Source organism: Ochotona curzoniae, unplaced genomic scaffold (genome assembly GCF_017591425.1).
Source record: "Ochotona curzoniae isolate NIBS_2020 unplaced genomic scaffold, NIBS_Ocur_1.0 scaffold_4506, whole genome shotgun sequence".
Classification (NCBI taxonomy): domain Eukaryota; kingdom Metazoa; phylum Chordata; class Mammalia; order Lagomorpha; family Ochotonidae; genus Ochotona; species Ochotona curzoniae.
In genome coordinates this window covers 14,941,713-14,960,696 of record NW_024467119.1, presented here as the reverse complement: position 1 = coordinate 14,960,696, position 18,984 = coordinate 14,941,713, and the positions used below count along the sequence as shown (strand labels likewise).

The window sequence follows — 18,984 nt, the reverse complement described above, 5'->3', positions numbered from 1 at the left end:
CAAATCACCCTGAACCAAGAGATTCCAAGAGCAGGCCGTATCTACGGTGAAAAATATTCTAAAGCAAGAGCCAAACATTAAATTGACAAAATCATATGTTCAATGGACCCCCGGTAAATTCTGCCTTTCCGTATAACCTCAGATGTCCTTAATTCTCATGGAGGCACCCAAGATGCCACTGCCTTTCAAATGGCTGGCCAAAGATTCCCGTTTGCCTGAAAACATAAATTAGGGCCTGAAACAAGTATGGTCATGTGAACTCTACAAGGCCTGGCACGATAGCCTTGTGGCTAATGTCCCCACCTTGCATGCACTGGGATCCCATATGGGAGCTGGTTTGTATCCCGATGATCCCGCTTCCCATCTAGCTTCCTGGTTATGGCCTGGGAAAACAGTAGAGGTCAGCCTAAAGCCTTGGTAGCCTGTGCTTGCATGGAAGAACCGGAAGAGGTTCTGGGATCCTGGCTTCAGATAGGCTCAGCTCTGCCCATTGTGACCACTGGGGGGAGTGAATCATCAGTCGGATGATCTTCCTCTGCGTCTCTCCTCTTTATATATGATTTTGCGATAAAATTCTTTTAAAAAAATTATTACAATTACTTTCAGTAAAATTAGTATTAGCGATTTTGTATAGTTGGTTGTCTACATATCATTTGATGATTTTCCTAAACTTGAGCATTTCAAGTTGAAAACAAAATTCATGTTAATAGTCTAGTATGACTGAAGATTATAAACTGTAAATGAAATAACTTCCATCACCCATTGGTTTAACAATGTCATGGGGCTGACACCACGGTGAGGGTATGGTCCCACCCACCTGCTGCGCCAGCATCCCTTACAGACATACATCTGTTCTGAGTCCCAGTGCTCCATTTCCTACACAGCTGCTTGCTACAGGCTCGGAAGGGCTATGGAGGGCCCTGATCCTTGGACCTCTGGACCCACATGTGAGACTCAAAGGACGCTCTAGTATTCCAGCTTTGTTATCAGCTTATCTCCTGCAGTTGTGGCTGTTTGGGGAGTTAACCAGCAGAAGAAGGATCCTTCTTTCCTTTCTGCAACTTTCAAATAAAAATGAATATTTACTATTACCAGGGATTAAATTCTGGTATGACAGGTTTAGCCACCACTTTTCACAGTGGCAACCCATATGGGCATTGTTTAGCGACCCAGCTGCTCCACTTTTGATATAGCTCCCTGCTAATATTATGGGGAAAAAACAAAAATACAGTAGAACCCAAATGTTTTGCCCCTTGTCACTCACATGGGAGTTTCGGAAGTTCCTAGCTTCAGCCTAGCCCCGCACTGGCCACTGCAGCCATCTGGGGAAATGAACCAGTAGATGGAAGGTCTCTGTCTCTCCTTCACTTTCTTGTAATTTTCAAATAAAGAAATATATCTTCCCAAAAAAAAGGGGGGGGGGGTGAGAGAATAAAAGGCTTAAATTGTAAAATGTCCACTTTCAAGTAAAACATAAACCTACAATGTACTTCACTATATTCTACAAGTTAAAAACAACAGATCAAAAATTTATCTGGGTGATTAACCACAGAATAGGAAATCTATGTCATCCAATCTTGCTTTCAGAACATCTAAAAATTATGCGGATGGAAGATCTTCCTCTCTATCTCTCCTCCTCTCTGTATATCTGACTTTCCAATGAAAATAAATAAATCTTTAAAAAAAAAAAACAAGAATCTTGCAGACAATAAATACAACAGATAGGTGTCAATCTTTACCAATTTATTTTATACAAAATGGTAGCAATGTAGAATATGAGAATTATCTTCCGTTGCCACACACGCGTCATGAACATTCCAAGCCAACGTATACAATTTAAAAAGGAAAGCTAAGTAATAGCATCAACCATGCTACTCAACATAGTTTTTATTTAAAAAGATTAAAAATTAGATAGCAATGTCTTCTTAATATTGCTCTCATTATTGAAAACTGAACAAAAACGAAAAGTGACTTTGTAAGTTTAAAAAAAAGGAGGGAAAGGGAGAAAAAAGAGGCTGCTACAACACTGCCATACAGTCAAACCATCATACTTCTATATTTGCATACTTGATAGCAGCATTATTTCTTCTGAACCGTGTGCAACTACATGTAGAAACACATCAAAGCAAAATACCATGGCAGTTATCAGTCAAGATCCAAAAGAAAGGAAACAAACAAAAATAGTAATTCTAGGAAGAACATACTCTAAGATGAACATTCATGAAGAAATCAGTATCTACATCCTCGGCCTGTTCTCCTGCCCCAGTAAGTGTCAGCTTAGCTGGCAGCTGTGCATTCTGACGAATGGGAGATTTCCAGTTCTTATTATACTGCATGCTTGGAACAAGGGGATCATAATCCTTCTACACAATGAACTTTAAGTAGACAGCTGAAAATAAATTTACTACTTGTAAACACACAAAAAAAATACAAGATTTGTTTTTTATCTTCAAACGACCAGTGCTTTCCAAGCACATTATCTTCGATATCGACCTCTCTCCCCTCGGTCTCTGTCCCGATCACATAATCGCTCTCTTTCTCTTTCTCTATCACGGCCTCTCTCTCTCTCTCTGTCTCTTCTGTTATCTCTGGGACGATCTCGCTCTCGCTCCCGGTCTCTTTCGTGGGGTCTACTTCTCCGGCCACTGACAACAGCTTGTGTCCGACGCAGGAAATCATCAACCCTCATATCATAATCATGCTAGAAAAGGGAAAAAATGGATTAGGCATGTCAAAAATCCAAATGGAACTTACGTGGTTCCTATATTATGACTGGTAGAGGTAGAATCTAGAGAAACGCAAATGAATGAATCCAAGCAGCATAATTTGGAGAGTTAGGAAGAAGCTATGAGCTGCCTTCTGTGGCTATTCTGCTTCCTGACTCCATGGGACTGCTCTAGGAAGTTTTTAGCCAAAGCAATCACCTGGTCCTAAGCAACAAGCACTATGTCTAAACACTGCCAGTGTGTGTGTGTGTGTGTTTTAATTAGCAGGCTAGCCTTATTTCTCTCCTCTATGAATTCTACAAACTAACTAAAACAAATTCTGCCCTCTTGAGATGAAATCAGGAAGACATCTAAATTCTGTCTCACATGAAATAGCTGTTACTAACAATTATGGGAATTTTTTTGAAAGAAGTACATACTTTTGTTTCATACCTAGCAAACATTACAAAAGGAAGATAATAACACCAGAGGGTAATACAAATATCAAAATGAGACACAAGGGGAACTGTGGCTACCGTAAGCTTAACTAAATGCTCCAGTTCAAGGTTTCCAGTCTTTTCCTCACAGCTGGCCTTCACTGACTGACTCTGGTACTCTTACAAAAGTCAACACAGCACAGAGCATACAGTCAAAAACAAAATTCCATACTATCTTTCATAATGAGCAAATGTTACATTAATATGCAAGTATGTCTATGTATATGTAAACCAAACCTATCATGTAAAAGTCCATGAACTATAACTTAATGAAGGTATATACTTCAGGGGCCTACACAGTGGCTCCAGACTAATCCCGCCCCCTTGCAGCACCAGCATCCCATATGTGCACTGGTTCCAGTTCCACTCAATCCACTTCAATCCAGCCCTTGCTTATGGTCTGGAAAGACGATGGAGGATGGCCCAAACTCTTAGGCCGTTGCACCCATGTAGGAGACCCTAAGGAAGCTCCTGGCTCCACGAATGACTTGGCTCCAGCCATTACGGCCATTTGGAGAGTGAACCAGCAAATGGATGATCTTTCTTGTCTTTCCTCGTCTCTATAAATCTGCCCCTCAAATAAATAAATAAATAAATCTTAAAAAAAAAAAAAAACTTCAAGGAATCCTAGACTACTTCTTTTTTAAAATCATATGATCCTATCTAAAAGGGATGCTTTTAGGACACCACAACCCAGCTAGTCAACGACAATTGCATCATACACAGGATGTGTATTTCTCATGTGGCTAAATGAAAACAAGTACTAAATCTTAAGTCATTTCTTTTTCTAAAAATGGAAGCACTAACAGGAACAAAAAATGGATAGCATTTATTAAACTCAGCAACACTAATACAAAAAAACTAAGACTAGCTACCTTTCACACATCCCATTTTGAAATGACCCAAAAGTAATTTATCAATCACTAAAAGGCAGTTATTCTCATTTCTTAACATGTTTGCTGCTTGCCAGTACTACCAGAGCTAAAGCAACTTACTTAGTTCCTCGTTTCAACAAAATGTAGCAGAAACCAATGATTCAATCAAGTGAAAGTCTGTTAATATACTCTATTTGTTCTCTAATAAAAAAGATTTAATAGCTAATTCAATATATACAATCTATCCTTTACATATTCAGGCAATTAGGATATATAAATACTTCATTAAGTATTAGTGACACTATAATTAAGATCCTGGTTCTGAAAAGAAAAATATCTTAGATATCACCTACCCAGGACAATGCGTTAACAGCTGAACTAATCTATGTAGGAACTGCCTCAACTTATGACTTAATTGAATTGGTAAAATCCTACCTACACAATCTCAATGTGCACAGCCAAGTATTTTCAATAAAACAGGTTGTGAAATACTCCAAAATAGATGGCAGTAAGAATTTACGTAGGTCTCCGTCACTCAACATGATCTGGTATCCGGATACTCAGAACTGCAGAATCCTAAGTAGTTCCCTCAGCCCTGTGCCTTCGGTGCACTTACTACGCGCTTATCTCGGTATCTTGCTTCATGTGGTACTGGGTGATGTCCTGAGTAGGGTGGATGAGCTTGAGGAGGTGGAGCATGGTGTTGATAGTAAGGATGATGTGGAGGTTGTTCCATTCCTGGATAAGGGGGCTTTAAGAAAAAATAAAAGCAAAAAACAAACAAAAAAGCTATTCTTAGACTCTATCCCATCAAAACCAATAACCCCTAACAAATAATGTAATCTGCACCAGTTATATATTTTGATGACGTTAAGGCTCAGGGGGAGCAAGGGGGAAAAAAAAGAAAAACCTGCTGAAAACAGACACAGTGGCCACTTACACACCTTCTAAGGTTTAACATGATTTTAATTTTCTCACAGTATTTAAATATTAAAACGGCAAACACATAGTACTTGCTATGAACCAGGCGCTGTCCTATTACTTTACACTTAGTTTTAAGATTTATTGATTTTTCTTGGAAAAACATATTTACAGAGAAAAGGAAAGAGAGAGAGAGAGAGAAAGCTCTTCCATCGCTGGTTCACTCCCCAAATGGCCACAACGACTGTAGCTGAGGCAAACCAAAGCCAGGATCCAGGAGCTTCTTCCAGGTCTCCCATGCAGGTGCAGAGTCCCAAGGCTTTGGTTCACACTCAACTGCTTTCTCAGGCCACAAGCAGGGAGCTGGAGGGGAAGTGGGAACAGCTAGGACACAAACCAGCACCCACATGGAACCCAGCGCAAGTAAGGTAAGGACTTTAGCCACTAAGCTACCACATCGGGCCCTATGCCTAACTTCTCATTTAATTCTCATATCAATCCCATGAGTTAAGTATTAGCATTTCTAGCTTATAAAAGAAAAAACTAAGGTATCAAGAGAAAAAACTAAGTAGGAGGCTGGTGCCACAACAAAACTCTAACCCCCACCTTCAAACACCACATCCCACATGGGAACCAGTCTGTGTCCCAACTTTCCACCTTCAATCTTGCTCCCTCTTTATGGCCTGAGAAAGCAGTAGACGAAGGGCCAAAGCCTTGAGAGCCAACTCCACCATGAGAGACCAGAAGATGCTCCCGGCTCCTGGATTCAGATTGGCTCAGCTCCAGCCCTTGCAGCCATTTGGGGAGTGAACCAGCAGATGGAACCAGCAGATTAAAGATCTCTCCATGTCTCTTCTGTGTTAATCCGCCTTTCACAAAATAAATAAATCTTAAGAAAAAAAAAAAGAGCTAAGTAACTGCCTTACAATCACACTGCTAGCAACAAAGTGGAATCAGAATGCAATCTCTGTTCCACAATCCAGGATATGCTTAACCACTGTACATGAATTTATCCAGTTGCCCAAGCACTAAATGAACTTTCAAATGCCATTACAAAATAAGGGACAAATTAAGGATTACTTTCATACTGTTGACAGCCCTTAATAAAACATTTCAATTTTTAAAAAACTCATTAGAACCTAAAGGAAAAAATTCTATAATTCAACTATGTTTATAGTAGTATAAAAGTATTTCAAATGAAATAAAGTAAGCATCAGATGAAAAGGTCACGACACAGAGCATTCTATCTATTATTTATTTGAAAGGCAGAGTGACCCAGGGAACAGGAAAGAGAGGGAAAGGAGCTTGTGTTACATCCAAAGATTTTCTCCCATAAGTGGCCACACACAGCAGGAGCTGGACCATGCCAAAGACAAAAGCCAAGAACTCAAATCTGGGTCTCACATGGATGGTAGCAATACAAGTTCTAAAGGCAAACTGTGCTGCCTCCCCAGGCATATTAGCAGGGAGCTGGATTGGAAGCAGAGCATCAGGGACACAAACCTGCACTCCAATATGGAACGCTAGCACTGCGAACCAGTGTAACTCGCTGTGCCATAATACAGCCCCAACGGATAGCATTTAAACTATGTTAGAAACATAAGAGCTTTCTAAACTACTAAACTTATTGGCAATTAATACTTTAGTGCCTATTTATTTTAATATACTCCAAAAATATCCAATTTCCTTATGGGAAATAATTTAAAAATCAGGAATTTGGGCTTTACTCTTAAAAAAAAAAAAAAAAAAAGACTTGAAAGAGTGAAGGGGGAAGGCAGACAGGAAGGGGGATAACAAGAAAGATGATTTTCTTCTGACCTTCCCATCTGCTAGCTCAATCCTCAGATGCCTGCAACAGCCAGACAGACCAGGCCCTAAGTTAAGAATCCCACCTAGGTCTCCCACATAGGTGGCACATGGTCCATCATGCATTGCCTCCCACACACGTCAGTGGAAAACAAGAGTCAGTGGGAAACAAGATCAGAAGCAGAGTAGCCCAGGACTTAAATCAGTACACCCAAACCAGAGAGACAGCTGTCCTGTGCCACAATGCTTACTCACCCTGGGGCATTATCAGTCCTAGTTTATGCAGATAACAAAATTTTAAATATAACAAGCTAAAATTACCATGTATTCTGAAGATTTATCAACAATTCTATAAGGCTAACACTGCTCCATTAAATTTTAATCTACACGAGGACAGACCTAATATATACTTCATCAGCCACTTCCAATATCCAGAGCAAACACAGTGCCTTGTACAGAGTAAGTGCTGAGGTGTGTGTTTGATAAGTCAAACAGCTAACAAAGACCTACTTAACTTTACAGGTGAGGAAAAGAAAGAGATACAAGATAAAACCATCTAAGGTCTGAGTTGGGGAAGAGGGGGAAACATTTTTATGCTCCCAGGAAGAATTTATATTTTAACCATTACCATAAAACATCATTATTATTTTCCATTAGGAAGTACTATTAATGTAAATCAACATGTCCATTAGTCTTTTCATTTCAAAAGAGCCTATAAACATTTGTCACAGAAAATGGGCATTTTTCATCTTTCAATCGTTACTGTTACAGTATTCCAACTGAGTACTGAAACTACCAGGAACTGCATATCAAGTTAAATAACTTCTAAAAAAAATAAAAAGGAATAATACAAACCATTCCTTGCCAAGGTGGTGGAGGTCCCATGTTATGAAATTCCCTCACATAATCATTGTAGGACTAAAATGAAAGATGATAATGTCAATAATAAATAAAAATCTTTCCAGAACTAAAAGTAAAGCAGATCCTTTTATAATATCAAAGTCAATGCTTACCCCATTTAAAAACACATCTCGACGAACTCCTGAAAATCGTCTGTTGGGAATAAGATTTGTGAAACTAAATTCAGGTAATTCACAAACTAGTTCCAAGAATGTAATTCAAAGCTAAGCAAGAGTGAACCCAACTTACCTGTCCACTTCCTGGTACCGTGGATCCTTTAAATACCCTGTTCAAACATCAAGCACTTTAGTAAGTCAAATTTATACTTTTTGTTCTGGCATTACAATTAAACCTTCCTTACCACTCATTTCAATTCTTTCCATGAAATATGACTTTAAGTGGTGTTATTATTCCATTTTCAAATGTTCTTCTCAGATTAATAACAATCTAGGAAGTAGCTAATAACTGAATACCACTGCTAGGTAAGGTTTCTTATGTAACTTGTAAATTCATGAGCCAAATCTTGCTAGACAATTTCTTCATTCTTACGATGGGTAAGGTAAGAGCAGAAGTACTATTTTGAAGACACTGTAATAGAACTTCCTTAAAACAAATGTTTACTCCAACCTACAGTATACATAATGCCTTGCCATAAAAAAACAAAATTGCAAACGTTGCAAAAATGAAGACACACATATTTTAAACCAAAGAACCACAGCACTGAGAGAAATACGCTTCTCCCGCTTCATTAGAAGCATGCCAACAAATTAAAATGTAAAAATATGAGTGGTCATGTTACTGAGGAGAAATTATTTCCATCATCTGCAAGAGAAAACTCATTTTGGAGAAGAATGAGAATTCTTTGTCACTTGTTACACAACAGTAACAACCAAGCTCAGTGCTGCCAATTTAAAAATTGTGTTCCTTCCTAAATGTATTATAACTTTTGCTCTACGATACCCTTTCTTGAACATAGTCTGTCTTTTAAATTACACTAAGGGATAGACTGATTTAAAAGTGTATATTAGATTACAAATCAAATTATTTCTCATTCCTCTCCAAAATTATGACATAAAAGCTTTGTTCTTTCCTTCCAAAAAGTGTAATTTGTTTCTAATTAAGACTAAATACCAAGGAAAACACTGAATGTACAAGGACGCCAAAAGCAAACTATTAGATGACTACTTTCCCCAACTACATTTAATTTTATTATCTGCAGGCAGTTTCCATTTTTGCAAAATTAGCAATTTGAAACAATTAACGGGTTAGGATGAATCACACTGAAATAGACTATACCTTAAATTAGGCGAAGAGTGAGAACCACTGAATAGTTTTTTAAGGTCTGAATAATCCTGTCCTAAAATTTTCTCTCTTAAAATTAAGATTCTGGTGGAAGGGATTATTTTTGGTTTTCTGTTGTTGTTTGTTTCGTTTTAAACAAGTCAAATATCTGCAGGATTATAAAATATTAACCTGGTCTCTGGTGAAACTCAGGGGGATAGTCAATCCTTGGTTTCTTTCTGCTGTTATGAATATCATAATCTTCTGGTCGACGCCTACACAAATTAGACATATTAGAAATTAAACCAAAAGCTGCTGGGATAACAAAGAGTAAAGCAAGAATTTTTGACAAAAATAAGAACAGAATAATCCATATTTTTTATCTTAACATCTCAACTTCTGGAGAGCAAATTAATTCAGCATTCCTAAATTTTGATTCCTCAAATTAATTTCTGTAATTCAAACCTTAAATGTATCGCAGCAAGTAGATATTCTCTGCAATCTCATACTATGAGACAACTGGAAAGAGTAATCTGATCAAAGCATGCAAATAAAACTTAAGCAGTCTGGACAAAGTAAACAAGCCACCCTCCAACTAATGTAAACTTTCACTATAACAATTAAAACACTTTCCCAAATACAGTCTCCATGCAGGTGCAGAAAGAAAGGGAGGGAAGGGAAACCTACCTTCATTATACAAAAAAAAAAAAAATCAATAAACTTCTTAATGTCATCATAGGTTAAGTCTGAACAAAATTTTGTAATAAATTTCCTCTCCTTTGCACAAAATTCTACTTTACATAACCATACAGGAAACTTAAATACTTATTAAAAGTGACTCTATAGAAATTGTTAAAAACAACTTTGAAGAACTGATTTCTTCATACCTCTTAATAACATTCTACATTTAATAGCAGCTAGAAATTAGGGCAACTTTTTTTCCAGCAACAGTATCTGATAGTAAAACTAGCTTTTATAAATTGGCAAATAACAGGCCAGAGTTCATAAAACTAGTCCAAATGTACTCTCAGGTAGAATCTAAGTACAGCGGGCTGCCCTTACTGCCTCCCATAAACACTCATGGTTAATGTTAACACATCACAAATACGCTTCAGAAACAGTATTTAGGATATAAAAGTCTCCCTTTACCCTTGAAATTCAATAGCTATAAACCCTGGCATCACTGATTTTTCAGATATTATTCTGCATGTTGACCACATTCATTAACTTTTTCAACATAAATTAACTCAAACTGCAAAGTTAAATGCAATAAACCCAACCCACCAACAGAATTAAAAACATTGCATCTACAATAAATAATACTAAGAAAATTAACTGGTTTAAAAAAATAAAACATACCGCTTTCCTGAAGTTTGGGGAGTGCATTTACGACCGGTATAAAACATGATAGTAACAGTTCATATAGTAGTCCAACTACTGACTTTAAGCTGTAAGCCACATATATAAATGGAGGCCCTGGCAGGCTTGAGAGAAGGTGTAGTGGTGTTTTAAGTATGGTTTGCAGTCCATTGCAAAACTGAGGTAAAAACTTCACTTGCATATACTGTATTTTGTACTGGAAACCTCTTAAGCTTAAAACTTGAAAAGACATCTCGGTGCTCAGTCCTTTTAGGCCAGAAATAAGGGGCCCTGCCAGGTGTCCTCCTACCTACGATAGTGTCCTTTTTAAGCTCAAAGAAATGGGGACTCTCGTTGGATTATCTGTACCTACCACAGGACGTTTCCACCGAAAGGAAACTTAACCAAAGGTTTCATCCCATCAACCACATATCCAATAGTCTTTAGCAGAATATTTTAGATTAGCTGTACGCAAATCTATACAGGGAAAGGTGTTGGGTTGAAGGGCTTATATCAGTTCTTTGCAAAGACTTCTCCAATTCGGTAACAAGTTAAACCCCCTTTTCCTGGAAAATGCTGTTTAGTTCATAAAGCAGTGATCAATAACCATGGCGATCCTCTACAAACACTTTTTAAGTCCACAGGTACTGCCAGCCAGCATCTGGAAAGGCTGTAAACAGACACAGCAACAGCCCTTCGTTTTGGTTTGCTGCCGGGTCTCCCAGGGCCACTTGATCCCCTTTGGAAAGAACCTACTGTTTTCAGAAGCAGGAAGATGTGTGAATTCACTGGGTACATGTTAGAGAATATTTGGCAATGGGGTTAACACAGCACGGTGATAAAATTTCAAACAGTCCCAATAATGCTCCTCTTGAGTATCAAAATAACTTATTATTTATCCTCTAAATGAGGCGTCATCTTCTGAAAAAATATTAGTGATCCTTTATATAAGTCCCATATCTGACAAGGCTTATCCAGAGACACACCTGAAAGAAAGGCTTTTTACAAAATATTAACAATTTTTGCAAATAAAGACTTGACCTTCTTTTCCTTCTTTCTAGCCTGTTGATAGAACAAATGCCTACCTCATTTTCAAATGTATACTGTATTATCAAGTATTAGCTAATCTAAACTGGCTATCATTCTTTGGCAAATTTTTCTGCATAAGGGGAGCTCCCCATTTTCATCTTGAAAAATCACTGAGACCAAGGTGACCATGTGAAATCCTCAATGAAGCCACAAACTAGTCCATGCAGCTTGATTTGAGGATTTTCTCTTTCTTCTTTACCGCAGAACAAACTTTTGACGAATCATATTCCTCCATCATGTTATTCTGATACATGTGCCTACTATCAGTCCAAAGAACGTTTCTAACCTTCCCACATCCCGGACTGGTTCTCGACGGGATGGACGTCCTCTTGATCTGGGCTGAGAATGCATTCTTCTCTTATGACGCATTTTATGAATGACCTGATACAAGTCAATACTTTCATCAGGAGGAAATAGAAGACAAAGCTGGGTTCCACATTCAAGTTCAATTTCCTAGAATAGGAAAGCAACAGTTAACAAGACAAAAACAAGCGAACCTTTTCCTAGACTTATTTCTCTGATGTAAGAATCAGAAACTGACTTGAATGCTTCCTTCTGCTGCAGGTCACCTGAGATGCCAATAAACTGCCTTCACATTAATTAACAAGTGGTTTGTGTATTTCTATGGCCAGAAAAACTGAAAGCATAAAATCTTTATGGTTGAATATTCATGCACAGTTGCTTAAAACCAAAAACAAATCTCTGAAAACAAGGGAGTATTTCCTTGTACAAAGCACAAAAATCGCAAAGATACTGTCATTCATCTCAAAACAGTGCAGGAAAAAACTCACACTTGTAGGTGTTCCAATAGCTTGGAATACATAAATGAAATGAAATACCATAAAGTAACTACAAAGGCAACTGATCTACAGGCTTTTAAAGATTAAATCGTATGCTCAATTACCAGTGTGATCACTTACGGGCAATGAAAACACCATAGTATAATTCCTTGCCCCCACCAGGTGTGAGAACTGTTACACTTTATTTTCAATCACATTACACAACTTCACTTGCAGATTCAAGGTCTTGTTTCTTTCCATTCAAAAAAAGTTCAGTAAAAATGCTGAACAGCATTTTAAAATGTATTATACATCGTGCAAAATTTGTTAGTGACAGCATAGTAAAAACATCAGTTAAAATGAGGGCATCCCTTCAATTTTTCCCTTCAACAGTATGAATCAAATTATACAAAACTACTTGTATCTCAACACTCAACATTAACCACTTATTGACCAGTCAAAACTTTCTAGTAACCATGAATACCAAATAAGAATTATTTCACAAGGAAAGAACTGGTTGGTGGAAAAAAACGTATTTTTAAAGAAATCAATTAGAACAAACCTGTCCATCACGTCCAATTTTTACTGGCTTATGTTCATTCCAAGGATTGGTAAGATGAGCTGACTTAGTGAAGGGTAATTCTCGCCTAAAAGAAAGTAGCATCAATTACATTCTTTCACAAAACCTAAAAACTCCACATCACTTCAGTAGTAAATTCCTATTTTGTCATTTAAATGTGATCAAAATTTAAACACTGCCTTATCACTGGAAGAGCATACACACTAGAGAGATCCTTCTGATTAGCTCTATTCCACATACTTTCTATATAAAAGCTAAGTGACACTGGTATTACTCCAACTTAAAAAGAACATAGGGTTGCATTCCAATAAACTAATAAAATTACCTTATTTGAAACTATCCAAGTAAATAAAATTATCTTTAAGCTGAAACTTAAGTTTAATACACCTAGCCAGAGCACAGAATGCAGTACACTGCGACGTCTTCATGATACCCTGCAGTGGTCACAGGGATGGCACAGTCTCTACTAACACTTCAAATCCATCTTAACAAAGTTAAGCCAGGGACCACCTATCTGGACAGCACTTAAGGGCATGGGGCTTACATTTCAGCTCTCCTCTTCTCTCTTCCTAGGTTTTTTCATCTTAGAAGAAAGGTTGTCACCATCTACACTTTAGTAGTTCACAAATGAAATAACTCATTTAGCATACTTCTGTTTCCGTGTTCTCGAAAAAGGACTGCACTTGGTAACTGACAAGCCAAACCTTAAGCCAGCTAATAACAAAAAATGAAAACAAGAGTCCCCATTTTTGGTTCAGGGCTATTTTTTTCAGATTTAAGTCTTCCTCCCTATTCAATAAGGTATATTTAATATTTTCTCCCCTTTCTTGAATGGTTCCAAGTTGTAAAATTATTTATAAAAAATCATTTAAGCTATGCAATCTACTAAAATTCAACAGTTATCTATCTGAGCACTAAATCTTTATATTCCATTTTTCTAATAGTCTCAATACAGTTTCAAAAGATCAAAATGCCCACTAAGTAGTTTGTTAGGTTCCTTAGAAAAACATTTAACTGTTCAGTTAAATCAGTCACCCCCAAAACTGTACGCCAGAGTAATGATTTTCTACTCCCCAGTTCACTAATGCTAAAAAAGAAGTAAATTACAGATACACTAAGTAATATTTCCTGTAATCATCTTATTATTTATATTGTTGTACTGCTAATACACAAAGCAAACAAAACACATGAAACTGTTGATGCAGTAAACCTTTGTGGTATCCTATAAAAATGTAATAGGATTACTGAACTGAGCAATGTCAGAGTATGACACTTATTTGTGGATCCAAATCGCTCTAGGAACAAAACAAAAAAGGAAGCAAGTACAAAAACTACCGTAGTCTTAACAACATTCCAAACTAGCAGCCTATTTAAACAAGGGAAGAAGTGTCCAATATACCTGCAAATCCAGTCAATTTTAAAGACACCTCCCAACATCTTAGCACTCATTCCTGCTGGAAGCACCCAGTGTATAGGAGATCCTCCATGATGCGATTCTGAAGAAAGTCTTGCAAAACCTAAAGGAATCATGCAACACAACAAATATGAAGATGATAATGTAATTAATGTTTTTACATATCCAAACTATTTTCATTTCTTACCTTGAAATTTTCCACTCTCTCTGACTGAAAATATTAAGATAACACTCCTCGCAGATCTGAATGCAACATTTAATTTCTTCTCATTCACAGGCAATGTTGACCATACACCCTAAGCAAATAACGAAGAACACAAGTTGTAATTAACTGTAAATCTTTCATGCTTCTATTTACATTTGCAAAGCAGTAAAACTTTCAATGTGCTTTAAATTCAGGCAAGCCACACTGAAGAAGTGTCTCGTAGATCAGCTTTAAGCAGTAACTTTTTTAAAAATTAGGAAAAATTATTCAGAAAACAACTAGTAAACACAACATACAGAAGCAGTGAAGTTTTACGGTCTAGAATTCAAAACAGTACAGCTGTTCACCTACAATCCTTTTTAAATCACAGCAGTAAACACATGTTGCTATAAGGTGAATCACAACTTGTCTTTGAAAAGTGCCAAATCAAACATTAAAAATCATCTGGAATCAGGTGTGGCGAGGAATGCACCAGCATCCCATACGCATGCCAAATTCAAGGCCCAGTTGCTCCACTTCCATTCGAGCTCCCTGCCGGTATGACTGGGAAAGCAACAGGAGTGCTGAGGGCCCTGAACCCACACGGGAGATTTGAAAGGAGGTTTCTGGCTCCGGGCTTTAATGTGGCCTAGCCTCGGGCCACTGCGGCCACTTGTGGAGTAAGCCAACAGATGGAGGGTCTCTCTCAGAAAAAAATCATTTTGTTAATAAAACGATGTCATTTATTACAAATAATAAATTTCTGTGAGGACTCATTAGTTTAAGCTCAAAAGCTGACATATCGTTAGTTAGAGAAGAGTCTAGTGCTTTTCAGCTACATCCAGGATATACACTAAATGCTTTTTAAGATTTGGTTATTCTTGGGCTACCACGCCGGGACCCCAAACGGGCACTAGTTTGTGTCCCAGCAGCCCCACTTCCCAGCTCTGGCCATTGCAGCCAGTTGGGCAGTAAATCAATCGACAGATCTTCCTCTCTGTCTTTCCTCCTCTCTGTATATATGACTTTCCAGTCAAAACAAATTAAAAAAACCTTTTAAAAATTGTTTATTTTTATTAGAAAAATAAAACTGAAAATATTTATATTTATTTATATAAAAATAATCTGAAAACAGATTACTGAAGAGATAAAGATCTTCCATCTGCTAGTTCACTTGCCAAATGGCTACAACAGCCCAAGCCAACCCAACCTGAAATGAGAAGCCAGGAAGCTCTTTCAGATCCTCCACATGGGAGTAGGGTCCCAAGAACTCTGGCCATCCTCTGCTGCCTGCCCAAGGCCACAAGCAGGCAGCTGGATGGGAACTGAAGCAGCCAGGACACCAACGGGCATCCATATAGGACCCCAGCACTTACAGGGAAGATTCAGCAGCTGAGCCACAGCAGCAGGCCCTGTGTTAATTTTTGAAACATTAAGCCAATTATTTCTTCATAAAAAACAGATTGAACACTAAGTAGCTCTAACTCAGCTCACACCAATTATATTTTCTCAGTTACACTAACTGTTGAGTTATTTCTACCTAAACCCACTTTTCCTTAAGCACTGCTATAACATAAGCTACTTGATGTATTGTTTCCTTCTGTTTATTAACTTTTATGGCAACTCCTGACTAATGAAATACAGGTTACTTTCATTAATGGCTGACAATATGTACCAGTAAGTGTTTAAAATTTCAAAAACATTTACGGATTCAATTAAATCAAGAATAGCAAATATTTTCACAGCTACTGTAACATGAAATGTATGTTATAGCAAAAATACAAAATTAAAATTAAGACCTTGTATCTAGTGTAACAGTACACAATCTTTTATTCCAGACTCTTTTTTCTATAAATAAATAAATAAATAAGCTCTCCACAAATGAATTGTATGGGTTTAAAGAATCTCAAAAGCTATAAAACAAGAATCAAAACAAAAATTGGTAAACCTTCAAAACAAAAATTGGTAAACCTTAAAAAGTTCCATGTGTTAGGCTTCCACACAGTAGCTTAATGGCTAAAGCTTTCGACTTGCATGCACCAGGATCCCATATGGACACCAGTATCTGGGCACTCTGCCTCCCTTCCAGCTCCCTGCTTGTGGCCTGGGAAGGCAGTTAAGGTTGGGCCAAAGCCTTGGGACCTGCACCCAATGGAAGACCTGGAAGAAGCTCCTGGCCCCTGGCTTTGGATCAGCTCAGCTCTGGCCATTGGGGCCATTGGGGCCATTGGGGAATGAATCAAACAGATGGAGGATCTTCCTCTGTGTGTCTCTGCGCTCTGCAAATCTCTTCATTCAAAACAAATAAATAAATCCTTATGTTTCAAGTGTTTCTAGTATAAATTTGCAACTGAATAAAAAAAATTAAATTTAACAGAAAGAAATCTTGGCATAAAGTTAAGCTTTATAGCCTAATACTGAATATTTTGAAACCTAAAGTTATCCCCTACATATTTAAAAGACAAATTACTATTAGGCTGGCTGGCTGGCTTTCTTTCTTTCTTTCTTTCTTTTTTGCTACTGTTAAGTTTCTTAACTAGCCACAAACTAGATTCTGAGAGGCAACTGGTCTGAATCTTTAACAAATCATAGGCTACTAGAATTAATGCAAGCACACATTCTCATGTAAAAATCTGAGGATTAGCACAGTTAACAGAACCAATGCTAATACCTTAGCTTTGGCAAGAGACACGTTTTCATGGTTGTTACTTTTTATGAGGAAAAATCTTGCATCTTGAAGGACATACTTGAGCTTACTGGTTTGATCTGAAAAAAGAAAAAAAAAATCCAAACTGATTAACCACTATTACAAAAGGGAGAGTGAACTGAACTAACTAAAATTGGCCCTCCAAAACCCAGCTAAATGTTTTCACCCATTCTACCTGGAAAGCTAAGCCATGACATATAGTAAAGCAAAGTTAAGAAAAGACAACCAGCATTTTGCAAGAAGATAAACCTAATCTAGTGATGTTCCGATATATCAAATCCACACTTAATTATGAAAAGGATACACATTTGAAAGAAAACTTTAGCACCATTCCACTGTGTGCAGTAACTAAAAGACCCAAAAAGATCTGCAATAAACAGCAGAAATCAAACATGAAGCTTTTTAGATAAGACCAACACATTTTTTTTACTTAACATAACATATCGGAACATTACTATATTAAAATAAACTATTAATGGAAACCAATAAGGCAAAACAATGACTTTATGCAGCATGCAATGAAAAACAATTTCAAATTTAAATGATACCTTTTCGGACAGCACGAACGGAAGATGATAATTTCTCATGCTTCTTTTCTGAACCTGTATTTAGCCAAAGTACATTTGTTCAGATTGAGCTTTAATAGAGATAAGACAAAATTTCTACAGTCTTGTCACATATAATTCTCATTCAAGACAAATTATTCTGGCACACCCACACACACACCAAAAAAATACTTCTCAATGTGCACGAGTGTTTTGCATTTTGGGATGTTCGATTTTTTAAAAAATATGTATTTGAACAGTTTCCCACTCAGAAAACTAGTCAGTGAATCATCATCTTCCAAGGAAAAAAATAAAAAGTGAAAATTCCACTTACGCAGGAACAAAACAGGATTAAAATAAAAGCTTAGTTTTCTCTAGAATTATTACACTGAACATGCCAAAATCAGTGCTAATGGACATCAACAAGTTCACACCAAACTACAGCCTCCACACTTCCTAAAGCAGAATACATTAGAACCAGTCAGACAGGATCACAAACGAAAGCAAAGAGTACCTGCATAGGACTCGGATGCAGAACTTCCACTCCGATCGAACACGATGGGAGATATGCCTCTAGCTCTCTTCCTTTCCTTCTTTTTCTCATCTAAAAAGAATCCAAACAAATGCACAATAAAGAAACATGGGTATCCAACGAAGTATCATTCTGTAATTGGCTCTTGCACAGCTCTTACACTTCAGTTATTCCTCAGCATTTCAGTGATCACTCAAGTTCCTCAGGTGTTCCATTTAATGAGGTCACCAAAAAAAAAAAAAAAAAAAGACATTTTCTCCCACCAACCGCAGACAAGTAAAACCACAAGGATTAATTCATAACTGAGAAATCAGTTACTTGATTGTCCTATATAAAGCTGACCTTATAGTTTCTGAAGAGAAAAAAAACTTGCAGTTAAAATTTTCTTTTCAATAAATTTGCTGTGTCCTTTTTTCAGCAAATAGCACTGCTTTAAGTCGTGTTTTGTCTTTAGCAGTGCTATCATTCTTCATCACAATTCTATCTTGAGAAGCACTAGAACCCAATACTTTCCAACAGAAAACCCATGCGCGCCTGTGCACACATACGTGATTCTCTACTGGCTGCACTGCTCATTTTATAATTTCAATCAAATTCTTAAGCATTTTCCCCATGTACTAATTATTGCTATTTCAAATTCAGTTTAAAAATCTACATCTAAAATACTAAATATAGTCAATGTATTTCTACGAGGAAGCCTAGCATCTTCAATAACCTGAAAATGTGTGGATTACCTGTCATATAAAAATCACTTTAAACTCAATTTGGAACTTCTTAAGCATAAGACAAACAAAAACTTGTACTTAATGA

The 18,984-nt window shown here is 37.2% G+C and overlaps 1 protein-coding gene across 5 annotated transcripts in view; it reads right to left on the bottom strand.

Annotated features, from left to right (window-relative positions):
• Positions 1-1,728: 1,728 nt before the first annotated feature.
• YTHDC1 (YTH domain containing 1) overlaps positions 1,729-18,984 on the bottom strand; it is a 28,011-nt gene continuing 10,755 nt past the window's right edge. For 2 of the 5 annotated variants that reach the window (XM_040967424.1, XM_040967423.1), the window contains 13 exons: positions 18,157-18,246; positions 17,646-17,699; positions 17,062-17,156; positions 14,394-14,502; positions 14,192-14,309; positions 12,775-12,859; positions 11,720-11,886; positions 9,178-9,260; positions 7,954-7,990; positions 7,818-7,857; positions 7,660-7,722; positions 4,694-4,828; positions 1,729-2,701 (listed from right to left, as the gene is read on the bottom strand). In XM_040967424.1, coding sequence (XP_040823358.1) covers positions 2,477-2,701; positions 4,694-4,828; positions 7,660-7,722; positions 7,818-7,857; positions 7,954-7,990; positions 9,178-9,260; positions 11,720-11,886; positions 12,775-12,859; positions 14,192-14,309; positions 14,394-14,502; positions 17,062-17,156; positions 17,646-17,699; positions 18,157-18,246 — 1,301 coding nt within the window. In that variant the 3' untranslated portion in view covers positions 1,729-2,476. Of the gene's footprint in view, positions 2,702-4,693; positions 4,829-7,659; positions 7,723-7,817; positions 7,882-7,953; positions 7,991-9,177; positions 9,261-11,719; positions 11,887-12,774; positions 12,860-14,191; positions 14,310-14,393; positions 14,503-17,061; positions 17,157-17,645; positions 17,700-18,156; positions 18,247-18,984 lie in introns of all 5 variants that reach the window. The other 3 variants (XM_040967426.1, XM_040967425.1, XM_040967422.1) reach the window with 2 other exon arrangements.